Here is a 19817-nt window from a genome sequence, read left to right on the forward strand (position 1 = left end):
TACCCCAAAGATACAGATGCAGTGAAATACCGGGACCCCTGCACCCCGATGTTTATAGCAGCAATGTCCACAATAGCCACACTGTGGAAGGAGCCTCGGTGTCCATCCACTGATGACTGGATAATGAAGATGTGGTCTATGTATACAGTGGAATATTACTCAGCCATCAGAAAGGATGAATACTCACCATTTACTTTGACGTGGATGGAACTGGAGGGTAGGGTGCTAAGTTTAGTAAGTCAATTGGAGAAGGACAATCATCAGATGGTCTCACTCATACAGAGAATATAAAAAATAGTGAAAGGGATTATAGGGGAAAGGAGAGAAAATGGGTGGTAAAATTAGAGAAGGTGACAAAGCATGAGAGACTCCTACTTTGGGAAATGAACAAGGTGTAGTGGAAGGAGGGGTGGGCGGGGGGATGGGGTGACTGGGTGATGGGCACTGAGGGGGACATTTGATGGGATAAGCAATGGATGTTACACTATATGTTGGCAAATCAAACTCCAATAAAAAATATACATATATACACAAAAAATAAAAACCCTCTGTGAGTTACTATAACATTTGTTACTGAAATACATCATGAACTTTCAGGTCAGGCCTAAAGTTCTTTGTGTTTCAGTGACACAACCACAATGATAAATACAGTAACTCAAATAGCATTCATCCCATTTAGGCAAAAAGGATTATCATGTTGCATCACAGAAGTGCCTTTTATTGTTGTTCGCAATAGTTATTGTTTGACTCTCTAGGTTAAAAATAAAGGGGCTGCCTAGACAAGGAATGGCCAACTGTGAAAGTGTGGTTTTTCCTGAATTCTCCACTCAAATTCTTTTTGAGATGAAAAACTGTCAGTGCCTCTTTCTCTCTCTTCATTAGCTTTCTGTTCTTTCCTTCCTCCCTCCCTTCCTTTCCTCTTTCCTAAGTTCCTTTTTTCATTTCCTTCTTTCTTTTATTCAAAAACACATTTAGTCAGAGAAAGACAAATGTGTAATTTCATTAATATGTGGAATCTAAAGAAGCTGAACTTGTAGAAACAGAGAGTAGAATGGTGGTTATTAAGGGAGATGGGTGGGGAAACTCAGGAGGTGTTGTGAAGGGGTGCAAACCTGCAACCAGGAGATGATTAAGTTCTGAGGACCTAACGCATAGCCTAGTGATTTTAGTCAATGATTACTTCAAAACTGCTAACAGACTAGATCTTAAATGTTCTCACCACAAAAAAAGAAATGATAATTCCATGATATGATAGAAGTGTTAGCCAAAGTTATGGTGGTAATCACGGTGCAATACATAAGTGCCAATTTAACATCTTTTACACCTTGAACTTACACATTGTTATGTGTTAATTACTTCACAATTTGGAAAAGAAAAAGAAAGAAAGAAAAGAAAGAAAGAAAGAAGAAAGAAGAAAAGAAAGAAAGAAAGAAAGAAAGAAAGAAAGAAAGAAAGAAAGAAAGAAAGAAAGAAAGATTGCTAAAGCAGTTATTCTTGGCTGGGCACTGTGCCAGATCCTCCAGATACAAAGGCCATCCAATAATGGGGGAGCCCAATTAGTGAGAAGGAAATTGCAATAGATACGGTGAGTGTTGTGCTCATTAAAGATAAGCACACCATGTTATGAGAATTCATATGAGGACCAATTAATAAAACTCTACAAGGATAGGATCAGAGACAATTTCCAAGAAGGTAAGACTCTTAATCTGAGTACTGAAGGCAAGGAGAAGGTCCATAATTCCAGCAAAGGAAACAACATCTTCAGAGGCACAGGGATATGAGGAAGCTGCTAACAGTTCAAAGGCGCAAACAATGGCACAAGACTGGGGCAGTAAGTGGGCAACAGAAGCAAGCATAATCTTTAGACCTGAAGCCAAGGTTCAGAGTGCTACCACAGCACAGTGAATCATGTGGATTACCCTAGGTCTGCTATCCCCATGCACAGCCTTAACCCTCCAGATTCCCATGATAACACTTGTATCAGAGTCAGGACAAGAGAGAACTTGCAGATGAGAAGCTACATACCTGAAGAAAGAGGAAGAGACTGATAGGGACAGAAAAGAGTTCTTCACTTAAGAGAGGAAGCAGACTGCACTGTTACTGCTTACATTATAGATTTCACCATTTTCTCTAAGGAAAAGAATCTCGCAAGGTGCCTTGTTTGTTTTGGGGACAATTACAAAAAGCTTCTTGGGAACATAAAGAGCATAAGGACAATAAATCAAGAACTAGCAAGACAATAAAACATAAATAGATAACTTGGATAAACTGATTCATTAAGGAAAAACTGCTGAAATCTAATGTAATAAAATAAATCCAAATAAAACATGGAGCCTAGGTAATCATAATATATCAGCATTGGCTCACTAGTTCTGACAAATACACAGTATAATGTAAAAACTCTGTACTATCTTTGCAACTTCTCTCTAAATTTAAAACTGTTCTAATTTTTAAAATTATTTAAATTAAAAAAATAAAAATAAAATTATTTAAATTAATGATAAACATAAAAGTATGATGTTAACAAGAACATTTCTTAAAACACTTAAAATGTGTCTTGAGAATGCACATATCACCTAAACATGAAGTTCTTGTGTCAAGGCTGAATGGAGGAGTTCCTAGTGATTTTACTGTCATGTGGCAGGGGCCTGCAGCCAAAAACCCTAATTCTCCTTTCTGTCCTGTGTTTCTCTAGGATCAAGCAATCATATAGCCTTCTTTCAGCCTTTATCTCCCTTTTAACGTAATATTTAATAATAGTGATGACATAAGCAGTCTCACCTTATGTAGAAACACTTAGTAGAGCTGTACAAATATTGTTTTGTGTAGTTTTTTGTGTAGTACTGTTACTGTCCTCACTGTATACTCAAAGGAGCATCAGGAGGTTACGTTGCTTGCACGCTCATAAGTGGTGAGCTGAGCATGATGAAGGTGACCTACTCTCTCTGACCTACTTCTGACCATACTCTCTGCCCTACTCTCCTCAATTATCTGAGCTCACATATTGTCTTAGAATGCTTTTCATCTTCTTCTGGTGTTTGTTGAAAGACTTTATAATTAGATATTCAGGTGATCTGCTGTGATGCTTGGTGGAACACCCAAATGGCAAGAGGTCTACCCCATTTCCAGCCACATAATAGGCACTCAGCAAATAGTTGTTAAATTAATGAATGCATAAGGAATGGATAACGAATTAATGGGTGAATGAATATTAAAAGATCAAAAAATCACCAGGAGTTATTTATTAAAGGAACATCTCCCAGGAACCTTTCCTTTAAATTAAAAGCAAATGTGGTGGCATGCTGACTTCTCTCCAATAAAATTCCTCATTTCTAGGGCTCTTAAAGGAAGAATTTTGGTAATGGGAGGTAAGATTTCCTTACCATATTGGCCTATTCACAATGTGTACTTTGGAGCTAAGTGATAAATGTGCAATCTTATTCTCCACATATTCTGGAAATATGAAGTCAATTATCCTCCCATGATTTTATTAATCCAATTTGTCTTTGTCTCCTTTCAGTTATTTCAGTAACCCTCAAAGGACCACATGAGCTGGAAATAAGGGGCAAATTTATCCCAAATATCTGTGGGACTTAAGCAAGAATAAAATGGATTCATGTAACATAAGTCTTTGACTGACTTATTTCACTTACAATAATACCCTGTAGTTCTGTCCACATTTGCAAATGGCAAGTTTTCTTTTTGATGGCTCAGTATTATTCCATTCTCTCTCTCTCTCTCTCTCTCTCTCTCTCTCTCTCTGTGTGTGTGTGTGTGTGTGTGTGTGGTATCTTTTTATCTATCAATGGACATCGAGTTCTTTCCATATATTGGCTATTGGCTATTGTGGACTTCGCTGCTACAAAAATTGGGGTGCATGTGTTCCTTCAAATCACTCTATGTGTAACCTTTGAATAAATACCTAGTAGTGCAATTTCTGGGTCATAGAGTAGCTCTATCTTTAACGTTTTGAGGAGCCTCCATATTGTAGAATAAATACCCAGACAACAATTTGGGAGGAAGAATCTATGAATTTGGGCAGATTTGATCAAGGCAAAGCATATTAGAGGATGAAAAAATGGAACTAATTACAGTAGGTGTGGGTAGAGAGCTTATTAATATTTAAACTAGTCTTCTAGCTATTTAGTGTTTTAGGAACATCAGAATGGATGTCTGAATAGATGCCAAGCCTGGGAGGATGGATCCTGAAAACATTATTTAGAGTGACATTAGGGAAGCAATTTGTTAATTTGATGGGTCTCTAACCTGCCTATTTTTCTTTTCTTCTCTAGCAGAATGTATTAAAAACTAACAAACAAACAAACAAACATCTATATGCTGCTTACATGAGACTCATCTCAAGCCTAAAGATGCAAATAGACTGAAAGTGAAGTAATGATAAAATACTCACCAGACAAATTAAAGCAGAAAACAAAAAAAGAAGCTGGGGTAGCAATACTTCTATCAGATAAAATAGACTTTAAGACAAGGACTATAACAAGAGACAAAGAAAGGTATCACATAATGATAAAGGGATCAACCCAACAAGAGAATATACTAATCGGAAATATCTATACACACAAAAGTGGAACACTTAAATACATGAAACAAATATTAACAGATACAAAGAGAAACATTGATGGCAATACAATAATAGTAGGAGACTTTAACATGCTACTTACATTAATGAACAGATCATTCAGACACAAAATAAATAAGGAAACAATGTCTTTGAATGACACATGGACCAAAAGGAAAGAACAGATATATAGAGAACAGTCCATCCAAAAAGAATAGAATATATATTATTTTGTGCACATGAAACAGTCTCCAAACTAGATCACATTAGGATATAAAACAAGCCTTTACAAATTTAAGAAGGTTGAAATCATACCATGCATCTTTTATGATCATAATGGTTTGAAATTAAAAATAAATCATAAGAAAAAAGCTGGGAAAAACCCAAAAGTGTAGACTAAATGATATTAAACAACCAAAGGACCAATTAAATAATCAAAGAAGAAATTAAAAAATACATGGAGACAAGTGAAAGTGAAAACACTGTGATCCAAAATCATTGAGACACAGAAAAAAACAATTCTAAGAGGGAATATATAGCAATATAGGCCTATGTCAAGAAATAAGAAAACATTTAAACAATTTAACCTTGTACCTAAAGGAACTAGAAAAAAGAAGAACAAATCCCAATGTGAGCAGGAGAGGGGAAATAATAAAAAGCAGAGCAGAAATAAATGAGGTATCAATTAAAAAAATAGAAAAAAAAATCAATGAAACCAAGATCTGGTTTTTTGAAAAGATAAACAAACCTGAAAAACCCTTAGTGAGACCCCATCAAAAAAAGAGAGGACCCGAACAAATGAAATCAGAAATAAGAGAGAAGTAACAACTAATACCACAGAAATACAAAAGGCTGTAAGAGAATACTATGAAAAATTATGTCCCCAAAAACTGGACCATCTAGAAGAAATGGACAAATTCCTAGAAACATGACCTCCCATAACTGAACTAGAAAGAAAGAAAATCTGAACAGACCGATTACAAGTAATAAAATTGGATCGGTAATCATAAAACTACCAAAAAATAAAAGTCCAAGACCAGACGCATTCACAAGTGAATTCAAACAGACATTTAAAGAAGAATTAATACCTATTCTCCTTAAACTATTTGAAAATAATATAAGAAAAAGGAAACCTTCTAAATACATTCTACAAGGCCACCGTTGGCCTGATACCAAAACCAAAGACATTAGAGAAAACAGAAAACTATAGGCTAGTATCTCTGATGAACAAAGATGCAAAAATCATAAAAAAAATATTAACAAACTACATACAACAATAGATTAAAAACATCTTCCCCACAATCAGGGGAGTTTTATTCCTAGATGGAAGGATGGTTCAATATTCACAAATCAATCATCATACAGCACATTAACAAAATGAATGTTAAAAATCATATGATGATCTCAATAGATGCAGACCAAGCATTTGACAAGATTCAACATCCATTCATGATAAAAAAAACTCTCAACAAAACAGAGTAGAGGTAACATATGCAACATAATAAAAGCCATATATGAAAAACCCACAGCTAACATCATACTCAGTGGAAAAAAACAGAGCTTTCCCTCTAAGATCAGGAACAAGACAAGGATGTCCACTTTACTCCTTTTATTCAACAAAGTACTGGAAGGCCTAGCCACAACAATGACATGAAAGAAAGAGAGAAAAATAGAGAGAAAAGGAAGGGAAGGAGAGAAGGAAGGAGGGAGGGAGGAAGAAACGGAGAAAGGAAGGAAGAGAGAAAGGGTATCCATACTGAAAAAGAAGTTAAACTGTCACTATTTGCAGATGACAATACTATACATAGAAAATCCTAAAGACTCCACCAAAAAAACTAGAAATAATAAACAAATTCAATAAAGTAGCAGGATATAAAATTTATATTCAGAAATTGTTAGCATTTCTACACAGTAACAATGCAGTCACAGAAAGGGAAACTTTAAAAATCACACCATTTATAACTGCACCAAAAAGAATAAAATACCTCAGAATAAACTTAACCAAAGAAGTGAAAGATCTGTACTCTGAAAACTACAAAACATTGATCAAAGAAATTCTAGACAACACAGACAAATGGAAAGATATTCCATGCTTATGGATTAGAAGAATTATCAAAATGGCCAATCTACACTTGATGGGATGAGCACTGGGTGTTATACTATTAGTTGGCAAATCGAACTTCAATAAAAAAAATGCAAAAAAACACCCACAAACAAACATTAAAAAATGGCCAATCTACAGATTCAATACAATCCCTATCAGAATGCTGAAAGAAGACCCTAAATAGCCAAAGCAATCTTGAGAAAGAACAAAGCTGGAGATAATCACAATTCCAGATTTTAAGATATACTAGAAAGTGGTACTAATCAAAACAACATAATATTGGCACAAAAATAGACACATAGATCAATAGAACAGTATAGAGAACCCAGAAATAAACTCACATTTACATTGTCAATTCATCTGTGACAAGGGAGGGAAGAATATACAATAAGGAAAAGGAAAAGGCAGTCTCCCTGATAAATGGTGTTGGGAAAACTGGGGAAACTGGACAGCTACATGCAAAAGAGTGGAACTGGAATACTTTCTTACACCATACAGAAAAATAAACCCAAAATGAATTAAAGACTTATATGTGAATCCTGAAACTATGAAACCCCTAGAAGAGAATACAGGCAGTAATTTCTCGGAGATTAGCTAGGTCAGACTTAGGTCTCCTAAGCCAAGGGAAACAAAAGCAAAAATAAGCTATTGGGACTGTATCAAAATAAAAATCTTCTGCACAGTGAAGAAAACCATCAGCAAAACAAAAAGACAACCTATTGAATGGAAGAGGATATTTGCAAATGATATATCAAATAAGGTGTTGATTTCCGATATATACAAAAATCATATATAACACATAAAAAATTAATCCAATTAACAAATAAGCAGAGGATCTGAATAGACATATTTCCAGAGAAGACATACAGATGGCCCACAGACATGAAAAGATGCTCAACATCAGTAATTACCAGGACATGCAAATCAAAACCACAATGATGTGTGTGTGTGTAAACAACATCTTTATCCATTCATCAGTTGATGGATATTTGTTTTTTTTTAATTTATATTTTTATTTGTGTTCAATTTGCCAACATATAGCATAACACCCTGTGCTCATCCCATCAAGTGCCCCCCTCATTGCCGGTCACCCAGTCACCCCCACCTCCCTGCCCACCTCCCCTTCCACCCCCCCAGTTCGTTTCCTAGAGTGAGGAGTCTCTCATATTCTGGCTCCCTTTCTCATATTTCCCACTCATTTTTTCTCCTTTCCCCTTTATTCCCTTTCACTATTTTTTATGTTCCCCAAATGAATGAGACCATATAATGTTTGTCCTTCTCCAATTGACTTATTTCACTCAGCGTCATACCCTCCAGGTCCATCCACGTCAAAGCAAATGGTGGGTATTTGTCATTTCTAATGGATGAGGAATATTCCATTGTATATAGACCACAGCTTCTTTATCCATTCATCTGTTGATGGACACCGAGGCTCCTTCTAGTTGATGGATATTTGGACTCTCCCCATAGTTTGGCTCTCCTTGATGATGCTGCTATAAACCTTGCAGTACACGTACCCTTCAAATCTGTATTTTTGTATTCTTTAGGTAAATACCCAGTGGTACAATTGCTGAGTCATAGGGGAGCTCTATTTTTAACTTTGTGAGGACCCTCCACACTGTTCTTCAGACTGGCTGCACCAGCTTGCATTCCCGCCAGCAGTGTATTAGGGTTTCCCCTTTCTCTGAATCCTTACCAACACCTCTGATGTCTGTACATATAATGGAAGATACAGAAGGGAACTACAGTGAGCCTAAATGAATACAGAACACTGTCAGATATTGACAATAAAAATTTGTGGAAGTCAGAAGTACATTTTAGAAGGCCAGCATGGCATAATTCTTCAGATATGAGAGAAAGAACAAGAAGTGTCAGTATTTAGGTCAATTGAGTTAAATACTACAGAGGAACACGTGGCTCCCCAATTAATATGACACAAGTGTTTGGTTTCACTGATTCATGTCCCATTTTTACTTTAATTTATGTAGTATGACTAAAACACCTAAGTGAGACTGAGTGCTCATACCACATAGTGTGAAATGATCGAGAACATCAAGACTGTGCCACAGGAACACAGGTCTTTGGAGCACAGACTGCTTGAGGAATATGAGAAAGGGAGACAGAATATGAGAGACTCCTCACTCTAGGAAACGAACTAGGGGGGGTGGAAGGGGAGGTGGGCAGGGGGGTGGGGGTGACTGGGTGACCGGCAATGAGGGGGGCACTTGATGGGATGAGCACAGGGTGTTATGCTATATGTTGGCAAACTGAACGCAAATAAAAATAAATTTATAAAAAAAAAACAAATATCCATCAACTGATGAATGGATAAAGATGTTTACACACACACACACACACACACACACACACACACACACACATTAGAAGACTCCTTGGCCACCAAAAGGAATGAATCTTGCCATTTGAAATGACATGGTTGGAGCTAAAGGTATATTATGTGTATTGTGCTAAATGAAATAGAGAAAGATAAGTATCACATGATCCCACTTATATGTGGAATTTAAGAAACAACATAGATTAACATACAGGAAGGGGGCCTGCCCCCCAACTTACCTAGATAACTGTCAAATCATCCTGAAACCTACAAAGTCGACCTGAGATCTCCAGGGAGAGCAGTGGGAGTGCCAAGGGACAAGGGTCTGCGCTTCCAGCAGGTAGGAAGGTGGAAAAATGAAACAGACCCCCTCGGGGAGGGGTCCAGGGGCAGGGCTGGGGGCGGGCACAGGAGAGCGCCCGAAGGGGCGGGGATGTAGAAATCCGCCCGGACCCTCCCAGAGGGAAGGTGCTCCAGGACCCGCAGGAGCTGGGGGTGGGCAGCGGGGCCTCCAGGGTCGCGGGGTCACGGACCCAGAGGGGCCCGGGGAGAGCGCACCCACCCAGGGAGCTCAGGAAAGGGCTGCAGGGCCCGGGGGTCTTGGGGAACTGGGGGGCTCCGGGGGGGCTGCGCCCTGCTCCTTGGGGAGCTGCACCCGGGGGACCCCAGGGGGAGGGGGTTGGACAGGACCGTGGAGATGCTCCTGCCCCAGGGGATCCTAGAGGGAGGGGGGAGTACAGGATTATAGGGATGCTGCTGCCCTGGGGGACCCCAGGGGAAGGGGGAGAACACAGGACGGTGGGGAGACTCTTGCCCCCAGTGATCCCGAGCTGTGCAGGTCAGCACCCCGCCCTGGGAGCACCTAGGCCAGTGCGGACTGGGAGCTGCTGGTGATACTGGGGGAGTGACTCTAGGGCTGGAGAGCTGGTCGCCACCAGTGATGTTGTCCCTCCTGGTGTCACCTTGTGCCTGGGACAGAGCGAGGCTGCCAGGGAGCAAGGCCTCAGGGGGGAAAGAGCTCCACTGAGCCGTGCACCTGGCAGGGGAGGAGGCATCTCCAGAATCAGCACAGCAGCCCCTCACCCAGAAGACCAGTTGGAAGGACAGAGGAAGAGCAAGTCCTTGACCCAACAGCACTGAAAAGTGCCAGGGGAAGTTGAGGGATTTACAGTATAAAGAACCAGAGGGTACCCCTCCTTGTTTTTCTTTGTTTATTTGTGTTTCTTATTTTTTCTTCCTTTTTCCAGTACAACTCATTTTTAGCCACTCTGCACTGAGCAAAATGACTAGAAAGAAGAACTCACCAAAAAATAAAGAACCAGAAATCGTACTCTGTGCCAGAGTTACAGAATTGGGATTACAATTTGATGTCAGAAAGCCAGTTCAGAAGCAAAATCATAAAGCTACTGGTGGCTCTGGAAAAAATCATAAAGGATTCAAGAGACTTCATGCTGCAACATTTAGACCTAATCAGGCTGAAATTAAAATTCAATTAAATGAGGTGCAATCCAAACTGGAGCCCCTAACGACAAGGGTTAATGAGATAGAAGAACAAGTGAGTGACATAGAAGACAAGTCGATGGCAAGGAAGGAAGCTGAGGAAAAAAGAGAGAAACCATTAAAAGAACATGAGGAAAGGATAAGGGAAATAAATGACAGCCTCAGAAGGAAAAATCTACATTTAATTGGGGTTCCAGAGGGCGCTGAGATGGACAGAGGACCAGAAAGTGTATTTGAACAAATCATAGCTGAGGATTTCCCTAATTTGGGGAGAGAAACAGGCATTCAGATCCAGGAGATAGAGAGATCTCCCCTAAAATCAATAAAAACCGCTCAACACCTCGACATTTAATAGTGAAACTTGCAAACTCCAAAGATAAAGGGAAAATCCTTAAAGCAGGGAGAGACAAGAGATCCCTAACTTATATGGGGAGAAATATTAGATGAAGAGCAGACCTCTCCACAGAGACCTGGCAGGCCAGAAGGGGCTGCAGGATATATTCAGGGGACTAAATGAGAAGAACATGCAGCGAAGCATACTCTATCCAGCAAGGCTCTCATTCAGAGTAGAAAGAGAGATAAAGGGCTTTCAAGATAGGCAAAAACTGAAAGCATATGTCACCACCAAACCAACTCTGCAAGAAATATTAAGGGGGACTCTGTAAAAGAAAGAGGAAGCCCAAAGAAATAATCTACAAACATAGGGACTGAATAGGTATTACGATGACATTAAATTCATATCTTTCAATAGTAACTCTGAATGTGAATAGGTTTAATGATTTCATCAAAAGATGCAGGGTTTCAGACTGGATAAAAAAGCAAGACCCATCTATTTGCTGTCTACAAGCACTCATTTTAGACCTAAAGACACCTACAGCCTGAAAATAAAAGGTTGGAGAACCATTTACCATTCAAATGGTCCTCAAAAGAAAGCAGGGGTAGCCATCCTCATATCAAATAAATTAAAGTTTATCCCAAAGACTGTAGCAAGAGATGAAGAGGGACACTATATCATACTTAAAGGGTCTATGCAACAAGAGGACCTAACAATCATGAATATTTATGCCCCTAATGTGGGAGCTGCCAAGTATATCAATCAATTAATAACCAAAGTAAAGACATATTTAGAGAATAATACATTAATATTGGGATACTTCAACATGACAATTTCTGTCAATGACAGATCTAAGCACAACATCTCCAAAGAAACAGGAGCTTTAAATGATACCCTGGACCAGATGGATTTCGCAGATATTTACAGAACTTTACATCCAAATGCAACTGAATACACATTCTTCTCAAGTGCACATGGAACTTTCTCCAGAATAGACCACATACTGGTTCACAAATCAGGTCTCAACTCATAGCAAAAGATTGGGATTGTCCCCTGCATATTTTCAGACCATAATCCTTTGAAAACTAGAACTCAATCACAAGAAGACATTTGGAAGAAACTCAAACACGTGGAGGTTAAAGAGCATCCTGCTAAAAGATGAAAGGGTCAACCAGGAAATTAGAGAAGAATGAAAAGATTCATGGAAACTAATGAAAATGAAGATACAACCGTTCAAAATCTTTAGGATACAGCAAAAGCAGTCCTGAGAGGGAAATACATTGAAATTCAAGCATCCCTCAAAAAACTGGAAAGAATCAAATACACAAGCTAACCTTGCACCTAAAGGAACTGGAGAAAGACCAGAAAATAAGACCTACACTCAGCAGAAGAAGAGAGTTAATAAAGATTTGAGCAGAACTCAGTGAGATAGAGACCAGAAGAACTGTAGAACAGATCAACAAAACCAGGAGTTGGTTCTTTGAAAGAATTAATAAGATAAATAAACCAAAGCCAGCCTTTAGAAACAAAAGGGAAAAGACTCAAATTAATAAAATCACAACTGAAAAAGGAGAGATCACAACCAATACCAAGGAAATACAAATGATTTTAAAAACATATTATGAGCAGCAACATGCCAATAAATTAGGCAATCTAGAAGAAATGGATGCATTTCTTCAAGACACAAACTACTAAAACTGCAACAGGAAGAATTAGAAAACCTGAACAGACCAACAACCAGGGAGGAAATTGAAGCAGTCATCAAAAACCTCCCAAGACACAAAAGTCCAGGGCCAGATGGCTTCCCAGGGGAATTCTATCAAACGTTTAAAGAAGAAGCAATACCTGTTCTACTAAAGCTGTTTGGAAAGATAGAAAGAGATGGAGCTCTTCCAAACTCATTCTATGAGGCCAGCATCACCTTACTTCCAAAACCAGACAAAGACCCCGCCAAAAAGGAGAATTATGCACCAATATCCTTGATAAACATGGATGCAATAATTCTCAACAAGATACTAGCCAATAGGATCCAACAATACATTAAGAAGATTATTCACCATGACCAAGTGGCTTTTATCCCTGGGATGCAAGGCTGGGTCAACACTCGTAAAGCAATGAATACGATGGATATATCAACAAGAGAAAAAACAAGAACCATAGGATCCTCTCAATATATGCAGAGAAAGCATTTGACAAAATACAGCCTCCATTCCTGATCAAAACTCTTCACAGTGTAGGGATAAAGGGAACATTCCTCAGCATCTTAAAAGCCATCTATGTAAAGCCCACAGCAAATATCATTCTCAATGGGGAAGCACTGGGCACTGTTCCCCTAAGATCAGGAATATGACAGGGATGTCCACTCTCACCACTGCTATTGAACATAATACTAGAAGGCCTAGCCTCAGCAATCAGACAACAAAACTAAATAAAAGGCATTTGATTTGGCAAAGAAGTCAAACTCTCCCTCCTTGCAGATGACATGATACTGTACATAAAAAACCCAAAAGACTCCACCCCAAGGTTGCTAGAACTCATACAGCAATTCGGCAGTGTGGCAAGATACAAACTCAATGCCCAGAAATCAGTGGCATTTCTATACATTAACAATAAAACTGAAGCAAGAGAAATTAAGGAGTCAATCCCATTTATAATTGCACCCATAAGCATAAGATAAGATACCAAGGAATAAACCTAAGCAAAGATTTAAAAGATCTATACCCTAAAAACTACAGAACAGTTCTGAAAGAAATTAGGAAGACACAATGAGATGGAAAAATAATCCATTCTCGGGGATTGAAATAATTAATATGTGAAAATCAATGCTACCTAGGGCAATTTACACGTTTAATGCAATCCCTATCAAAATACCATGGACTTTCTTCAGAGAGTTGGAATAAATTATATTAAGATTTCTGTGGAATCAGAAAAGACCCCGAATAGCCAGGAGAATATTGAAAAAGAAAACCAGAGCCAGGGGCTTCACAATGCCAGATTTCAGGTTGTACTACAAAGCTGTGGTCATCAAGACAGTGTGGTTCTGGCACAAAAACAGACACAGAGATCAATGGAACAGAATAGAGAATCCAGAAGTGGACCCTCAACTCATGGTCAACTAATATTCGACAAAGCAGGAAAGACTATCCACTGGAAAAAGAACCGTCTCTTCAAAAAATGGTGCTGGGAACATTGGACAGCCACATGCAGAAGAATGAAACTAGACCATTCTCTTACACCAGACACCAAGGTAAACTCAAAATGGATGAAAGATCTAAATGTGAGACAAGAATCCATCAAAATCCTAGAGGAGAACACAGGGAACTCCTTTTTTGAACTTGGCCACAGGAACTTCTTGCAAGATACATCCATGAAGGCAAGGGAAACAAAAGAAAAATGAACTATTGGGACTTTCTCAGGATAAAAAGCTTCTGCACAGCAAAAGAGATAGTCAATAAAACTAAGAGACAGGGATCCCTGGGTGGCGCAGCAGTTTAGCTCCTGCCTTTGGCTCAGGGCACGATCCTGGAGACCTGGGATCGAATCCCACATCGGGCTCCCGGTGCATGGAGCCTGCTTCTCCCTCTGCCTCTCTCTCTCTCTCTCTCTCTCTCTCTGTGTGTGTGTGTGACTATCGTAAATAAATAAAAATTAAAAAAAAAATAAAGGCAAAAGGAAAAAACAATTATCTTCCCTGGTGCAAAAGACATACTTTAAAAAAAAAAAAAAACTAAGAGACAACCTACAGATGGGAGAAGAGATTTGTAAATGATGTATCAGATAAAGGGCTAGTATCCAAGATCTATAAAGAACTTATTAAACTCAACAGCAAAGAAACAAACAATCCAATCATGAAATGGGCAAAAGACATGAACAGAAATCTTACCGAGGAAGACATAGACATGAACAACAAGCACATGAGAAAATGCTCCACATCACTGGCCATCAGGGAAATACAAATCAAAACCATCATGAGATCCCACCTCACACCAGTGAGAATGGGGAAAATGAACAAGACAGGAAACCACAAATGTTGGGGAGGATGTGGAGAAAGGGGAACCCTCCTGCACTGTTGAATGTGACCTGGTGCGGCCACTCTGGAAAATTGTGTGGAGGTCCCCCTCAAAGAGTTAAAAATAGATCTGCCCTATGACCCAGCAATTGCACTGCTGAGGATTTACCCCAAAGAGACGCTGGGACACCTGCACCCCGATGTTCACAGCAGCAATGTCCACAACAGCCAACCTGTGGAAGGAGCCTCGGTGTCCACAGACAGATGATGGATAGAGAAGCTGTGGTCTGTGTATACACTGGGATATTCCTCAGCCATTAGAAACTACAAATACCCACCATTTGCTTCGACGTGGACAGAACTGGAGGGTATTATGCTGAGTGAAATAAGTCAGTCGGAGAAGGACAAACATTATGTGGTCTCATTAATTCAGGGAATATAAAAAATAGTGACAGGGAATAAAGGGGAAAGGAGAAAAAATGAGTGGGAAATATCAGAAAGGGAGACAGACCATGGGAGACTCCTAACTCTGGGAAATGAACTAGGGGTGGTAGAAAGGGAGGTGGGCGGGGGGGTGGGGGTGACTGGGTGATGGGGGTGCACTTGATGGGATGAGCACTGGGTGTTATGCTATATGTTGGCAAATCGAACTCCAATAAAAATATATATACAAAAATAAATAAATAAAATTAAATAAGTTAAAAAAATTAAAAAACTGAGGGTTGATGGAGGAAGGTAGGTAGGGAATGAGCTAGATGGGTGATGGTATTAAGGAGGGCACCTAATAGTTATGATGAGCACTGAGTGTTGTGTGTAAGTGATGAACCACTGAATTCTACTCCAGAAACCAGTATTGTAGTATATGTTAACTACCTATAAATTTAATTTTAAAATTAAAAATAGAAGTGTTCCTGAACTCCATATCAAGAGTGACACATTGTGATTTTTGTTCCTCAAATTGTGACCTCTGGAAGCTTTTCGGAATCCATATCCCAGGCAAGCAAATTTTTAAAACATTGATGAAGTTGTCACCCTGTACTAATTCCTCAGAGAACATGCAACCATCAACTTTTTAAAGATCCATTGGCTTGGAGGAGAACTTTTCTAATGCTATAGAGGCAAAGTCCCAGGAGAACATTTGGTAAAGAAGATGCATTCTTAATTATTGTGAAGCAATAATACTCTTTATCCAGCTGGGCAGAGAAATATATGGTTCATGAAATGGAGATTTGGTAGACATCAAAACGATGATACCTTTACCTATGAGCGCTGCAGAAGGTCATAATGTCTCTGTGTCAATGCCTTTCATTCCAGAATTTCTTTTTTGTTTGTTTGTTTTTGTTTTTTCTTTTCTTTTGTTTTGTTTTGATTCCAGAATTTCTTAATGCTGACTTATTAATGCTCCTGGCTTGGGACATTTAAAAAATAGGACATACTACTAAAAGAAGCACAAAGACAATTTCCACCAAATCAGTCTTAAAGACTCTTCCAAGCACTGGGGTAAACAATAGGTTGGAAGTAAAATTGCTTTTGAAAATTTTGTGTTTGTGCCCCAAATGTAAGCCCTTACAATTTTCAGAATTCACATCCCTGCATCTTGTCCCAAAATGGCAAAAATATTCAGGGAACTCAGATCCCTGGCACCTTTTCCATGAGAATGTGGGATGAAGTACATTTACTTATAACACTAAAAAAAAGTATTTGACTTCTGTCTTCTGCTGCAATTTTTTTAATTTTTAAAATATTTCATTTATTTATTCATGAGAGACATAGAGAGAGGCAGAGACACAGGCAGGGGGAGAAGCAGGCTCCATGCAGGGAGCCTGATGTGGGACTAGATCCTGTGACTCCAGGATCACGCCCTGGGCTGAAGGCAGGCGCTAAACCACTGAGCCACCCAGGGATCCCATTGCAAATTTTTAATTTAAAACAATATATAATTTAAACAAGCATATAAAAAAATCATTGCCAAATTTTATGGGGGAAAATAGCTTCAAAAAATAAAAGTCCCATACCTAGCTATTACTTTGCAAACTTTTACAGGTGAAAGATTAGGTGGAAACTTAGTCACTGCTTCCAACAGAAGACACTGCAACACTGAAATATTAAAAGTCAGCACTGGTAAGTAACATTATGGTATCATATTTTTATGATGCTTAAGCTAACAGCAACAGGAATAGAAATGAGAGATATTGGCTTAAAATTACTGCCAACTTGCTCTAAAATATTGTCCATTTATTTTTCATACATAACTGATATGTTAAGCAATATATTTAACTGATATATAAGAGTAGAATTAAAGCCTTCTTTTCTGTATCTATTGCCCTACAATGGGTTTAGAATAAGAAACTAATACATGTACTAAGTGTTAACTTTGTGTTATGTGCTATCCATAAACTATCATACCTCATCCCTGCTCAAAAATAACAAACTTTACAAAATGAGTTTAACGTGGGGCACCTGGGCGCCTCGGGCAGTTCAGCATCTGACTTGATTTCAGCCTAGGTCATGATCGCAGGGCTGTCAGATCGAGCCCTGCCTCAGGTTGTGTGCTGGGTGTGGAGTCTGCTTGAGATTCTCTCTCTTCCTCTCCCTCTGCCCTCCCCCACACCATTCCTCCCCCACATTCCTCTAGAGAGAGAGAGAGAGTTTAACTCCCCTAGTTCTGTCATGGGAGCATTAATGAAGAAGAGATTCAGAAGCAGGCCCGCTACTACTCTGCCCAAAACTCAGAGCACATAACCAAGAACAAGTAGACTTGTTCTCTTCCTAACCCATGATTCTTTTGAAAACTGATGCCATGCTCATTGTCTTCTCTTCTTTCTGAAAAAGGAGCACATTTGAAACTAGTCCTGATAACAGTATGTCTCTTGCCCTTGCAGATGACTGACCCAGTGAATGTCTCTGAGCCATATTCCAGCTTCGCTTCTGTAAGAGAATTTATACTCCTAGGTTTCTCTTGTGAGTGGAAGATTCAGATCCTCCTCTTCTCACTCTTCACTACAACGTATACTTTGACGGTAACAGGGAATGGGGCCATTGTTTGTGCTATTTGGTGTGAAGGGAGACTCCATAGCCCCATGTACATGTTCCTGGGGAATTTCTCCTTTCTAGAGATCTGGTATGTCTCTTCTACAGTCCCCAATATGTTGGCCAATTTCCTCTCAGAAAAAAAGACCATCTCCTTTACTGGATGTTTCATCCAATTTTATTTCTTTTTCTCTTTGGGAACTTCTGAATGTTTGCTCTTGGCCATCATGGCCTTTGATCGGTACCTTGCTATCTGCCGTCCCTTGCACTACCCTAATATCATGACTAGGTATTTATCTACCAAACTGGTCATTATCTGCTGGGTTTGTGGTTTTCTGTTGTTCCTGATCCCCATTGCATTCATCTCTCAGATGCCCTTCTGTGGTCCAAACATTATTGACCATGTTGTGTGTGACCCAGGGCCACTGTTTGCATTGGCATGTGCATCTGCCCCAACAATCCAACAGCTTTGCTATAGTCTAAGCTCATTAGTTATCTTTGGTAACTTCCTTTTCATCCTTGGGTCCTATACACTTGTCCTGTTAGCCGTGTTGCACATGCCTTCAACCCTCGGGAGACATAAGGCCTTCTCTACCTGTGGTTCTCATTTGGCTGTGGTATCACTATTCTATGGCTCTCTGATGATCATGTATGTGAGCCCAGGACTTGGGCATTCTGCAGGTATACAGAAAGTTGCAACTTTGTTCTATGCTATGGTAACTCCACTCTTCAACCCGCTCATCTATAGCCTCCGGAATAAGGAGATAAAGGCAGCCCTGAGGAAAGTTCTGGGGCGTTGCTACATGACCCAAGATGTACTATGTGATTGCTCCAGGTCAGTATAGTCTCACAGAAAGCAATCAGGATTATACAGTTATACAAATCTTCCAATATAAGTCTAGTGATATTAACTATCAGTTTATGAAGTTAAACATCTATGGGGCCACTATAATCGTAAAGTGGCCAGATTATATAACTAAATGGAAGTACTGGGTTCTTGTTTGACACTCAGAGTGTACATGAACTAAGAATGTACACATCTGGGTGTTTTCTGGATAGTTTATACGATTCTTCTGTGATAAAAATTTTTGTGTTCTACATGATAATTTAACAGTTCTGGGATCAGTTAAATCATGTCATTTTGTTGTTTAGTTGTTTCATTGTAAATAAATGAAAAAAAAATTTTCTGTTTGTGGTTCTTTTTTTATATATGTATATTTTTATTGGAGTTCGATTTGCCAACATATAACACCCAGTGCTCATCCCGTCAAGTGCCCCCCTCAGTGCCCATCACCCAGTCACCCCATCCCCCTGCCCACCTCCCCTTCCACCACCCCTTGTTCATTTCCCAGAGTTAGGAGCCTTCCATGTTCTGTCGCCCTCTCTGATTTTTCCCACTTGTTTTCTCTCCTTTCCCCTATAATCCCTTTTACTATTTTTTATATTCATGAGTGAAACCATGTAATGATTGTCCTTCTCCAATTGACTGACTTCACTCAGCATCATACCCTCCGGGTCCATCCATGTCGAAGCAAATGGTGGGTATTTGTCATTTCTAATGGCTGAGGAATATTCCATTGTATACATAGACCACAGCTTCTCTATCCATCATCTTTTGATGGACACAGAGGCTCCTTCCACGGTGTGGCTATTGTGGACATTGCTGCTGTGAACATTGGGGTGCAGGTGTCCCGGCATTTCACTGCATCTGTATCTTTGGGGTCAATCCCCAGCAGTGCAATTGCTGGGTCATAGGGCAGATCTATTTTTAACTCTTTGAGGAACCTCCACACAGTTTTCCAGAGTGGCTACACCATTTCACATTCCCACCAACAGTGCAAGAGGGTCCCCCTTTCTCCACATCCTCTCCAACATTTGCTGTTTCCTGTCTTGTTAATTTTCCTCATTCTCACTGGTGTGAGGTGG

General features: G+C 39.4%; 1 protein-coding gene across 1 annotated transcript; it reads left to right on the forward strand.

The window, feature by feature from the left end:
- The first annotated feature begins 17407 nt into the window (after positions 1-17407).
- On the forward strand, positions 17408-18938 carry LOC112654685 (olfactory receptor 11H1-like). The gene has a single exon (XM_025439264.2). It carries the CDS (start codon positions 17657-17659, stop codon positions 18734-18736), a length of 1080 nt encoding a protein of 359 aa, XP_025295049.1. The 5' UTR covers positions 17408-17656; the 3' UTR covers positions 18737-18938.
- The last annotated feature ends 879 nt before the right edge of the window (positions 18939-19817 follow it).

This window comes from Canis lupus, chromosome 15 (genome assembly GCF_003254725.2).
Source record: "Canis lupus dingo isolate Sandy chromosome 15, ASM325472v2, whole genome shotgun sequence".
Classification (NCBI taxonomy): Eukaryota; Metazoa; Chordata; class Mammalia; order Carnivora; family Canidae; genus Canis; species Canis lupus.

Excerpts from the sequence above, each read along its gene's own strand:
- LOC112654685 (XM_025439264.2), top strand. The coding sequence starts at position 17,657 with ATGCCATGCTCATTGTCTTCTCTTCTTTCTGAAAAAGGAGCACATTTG.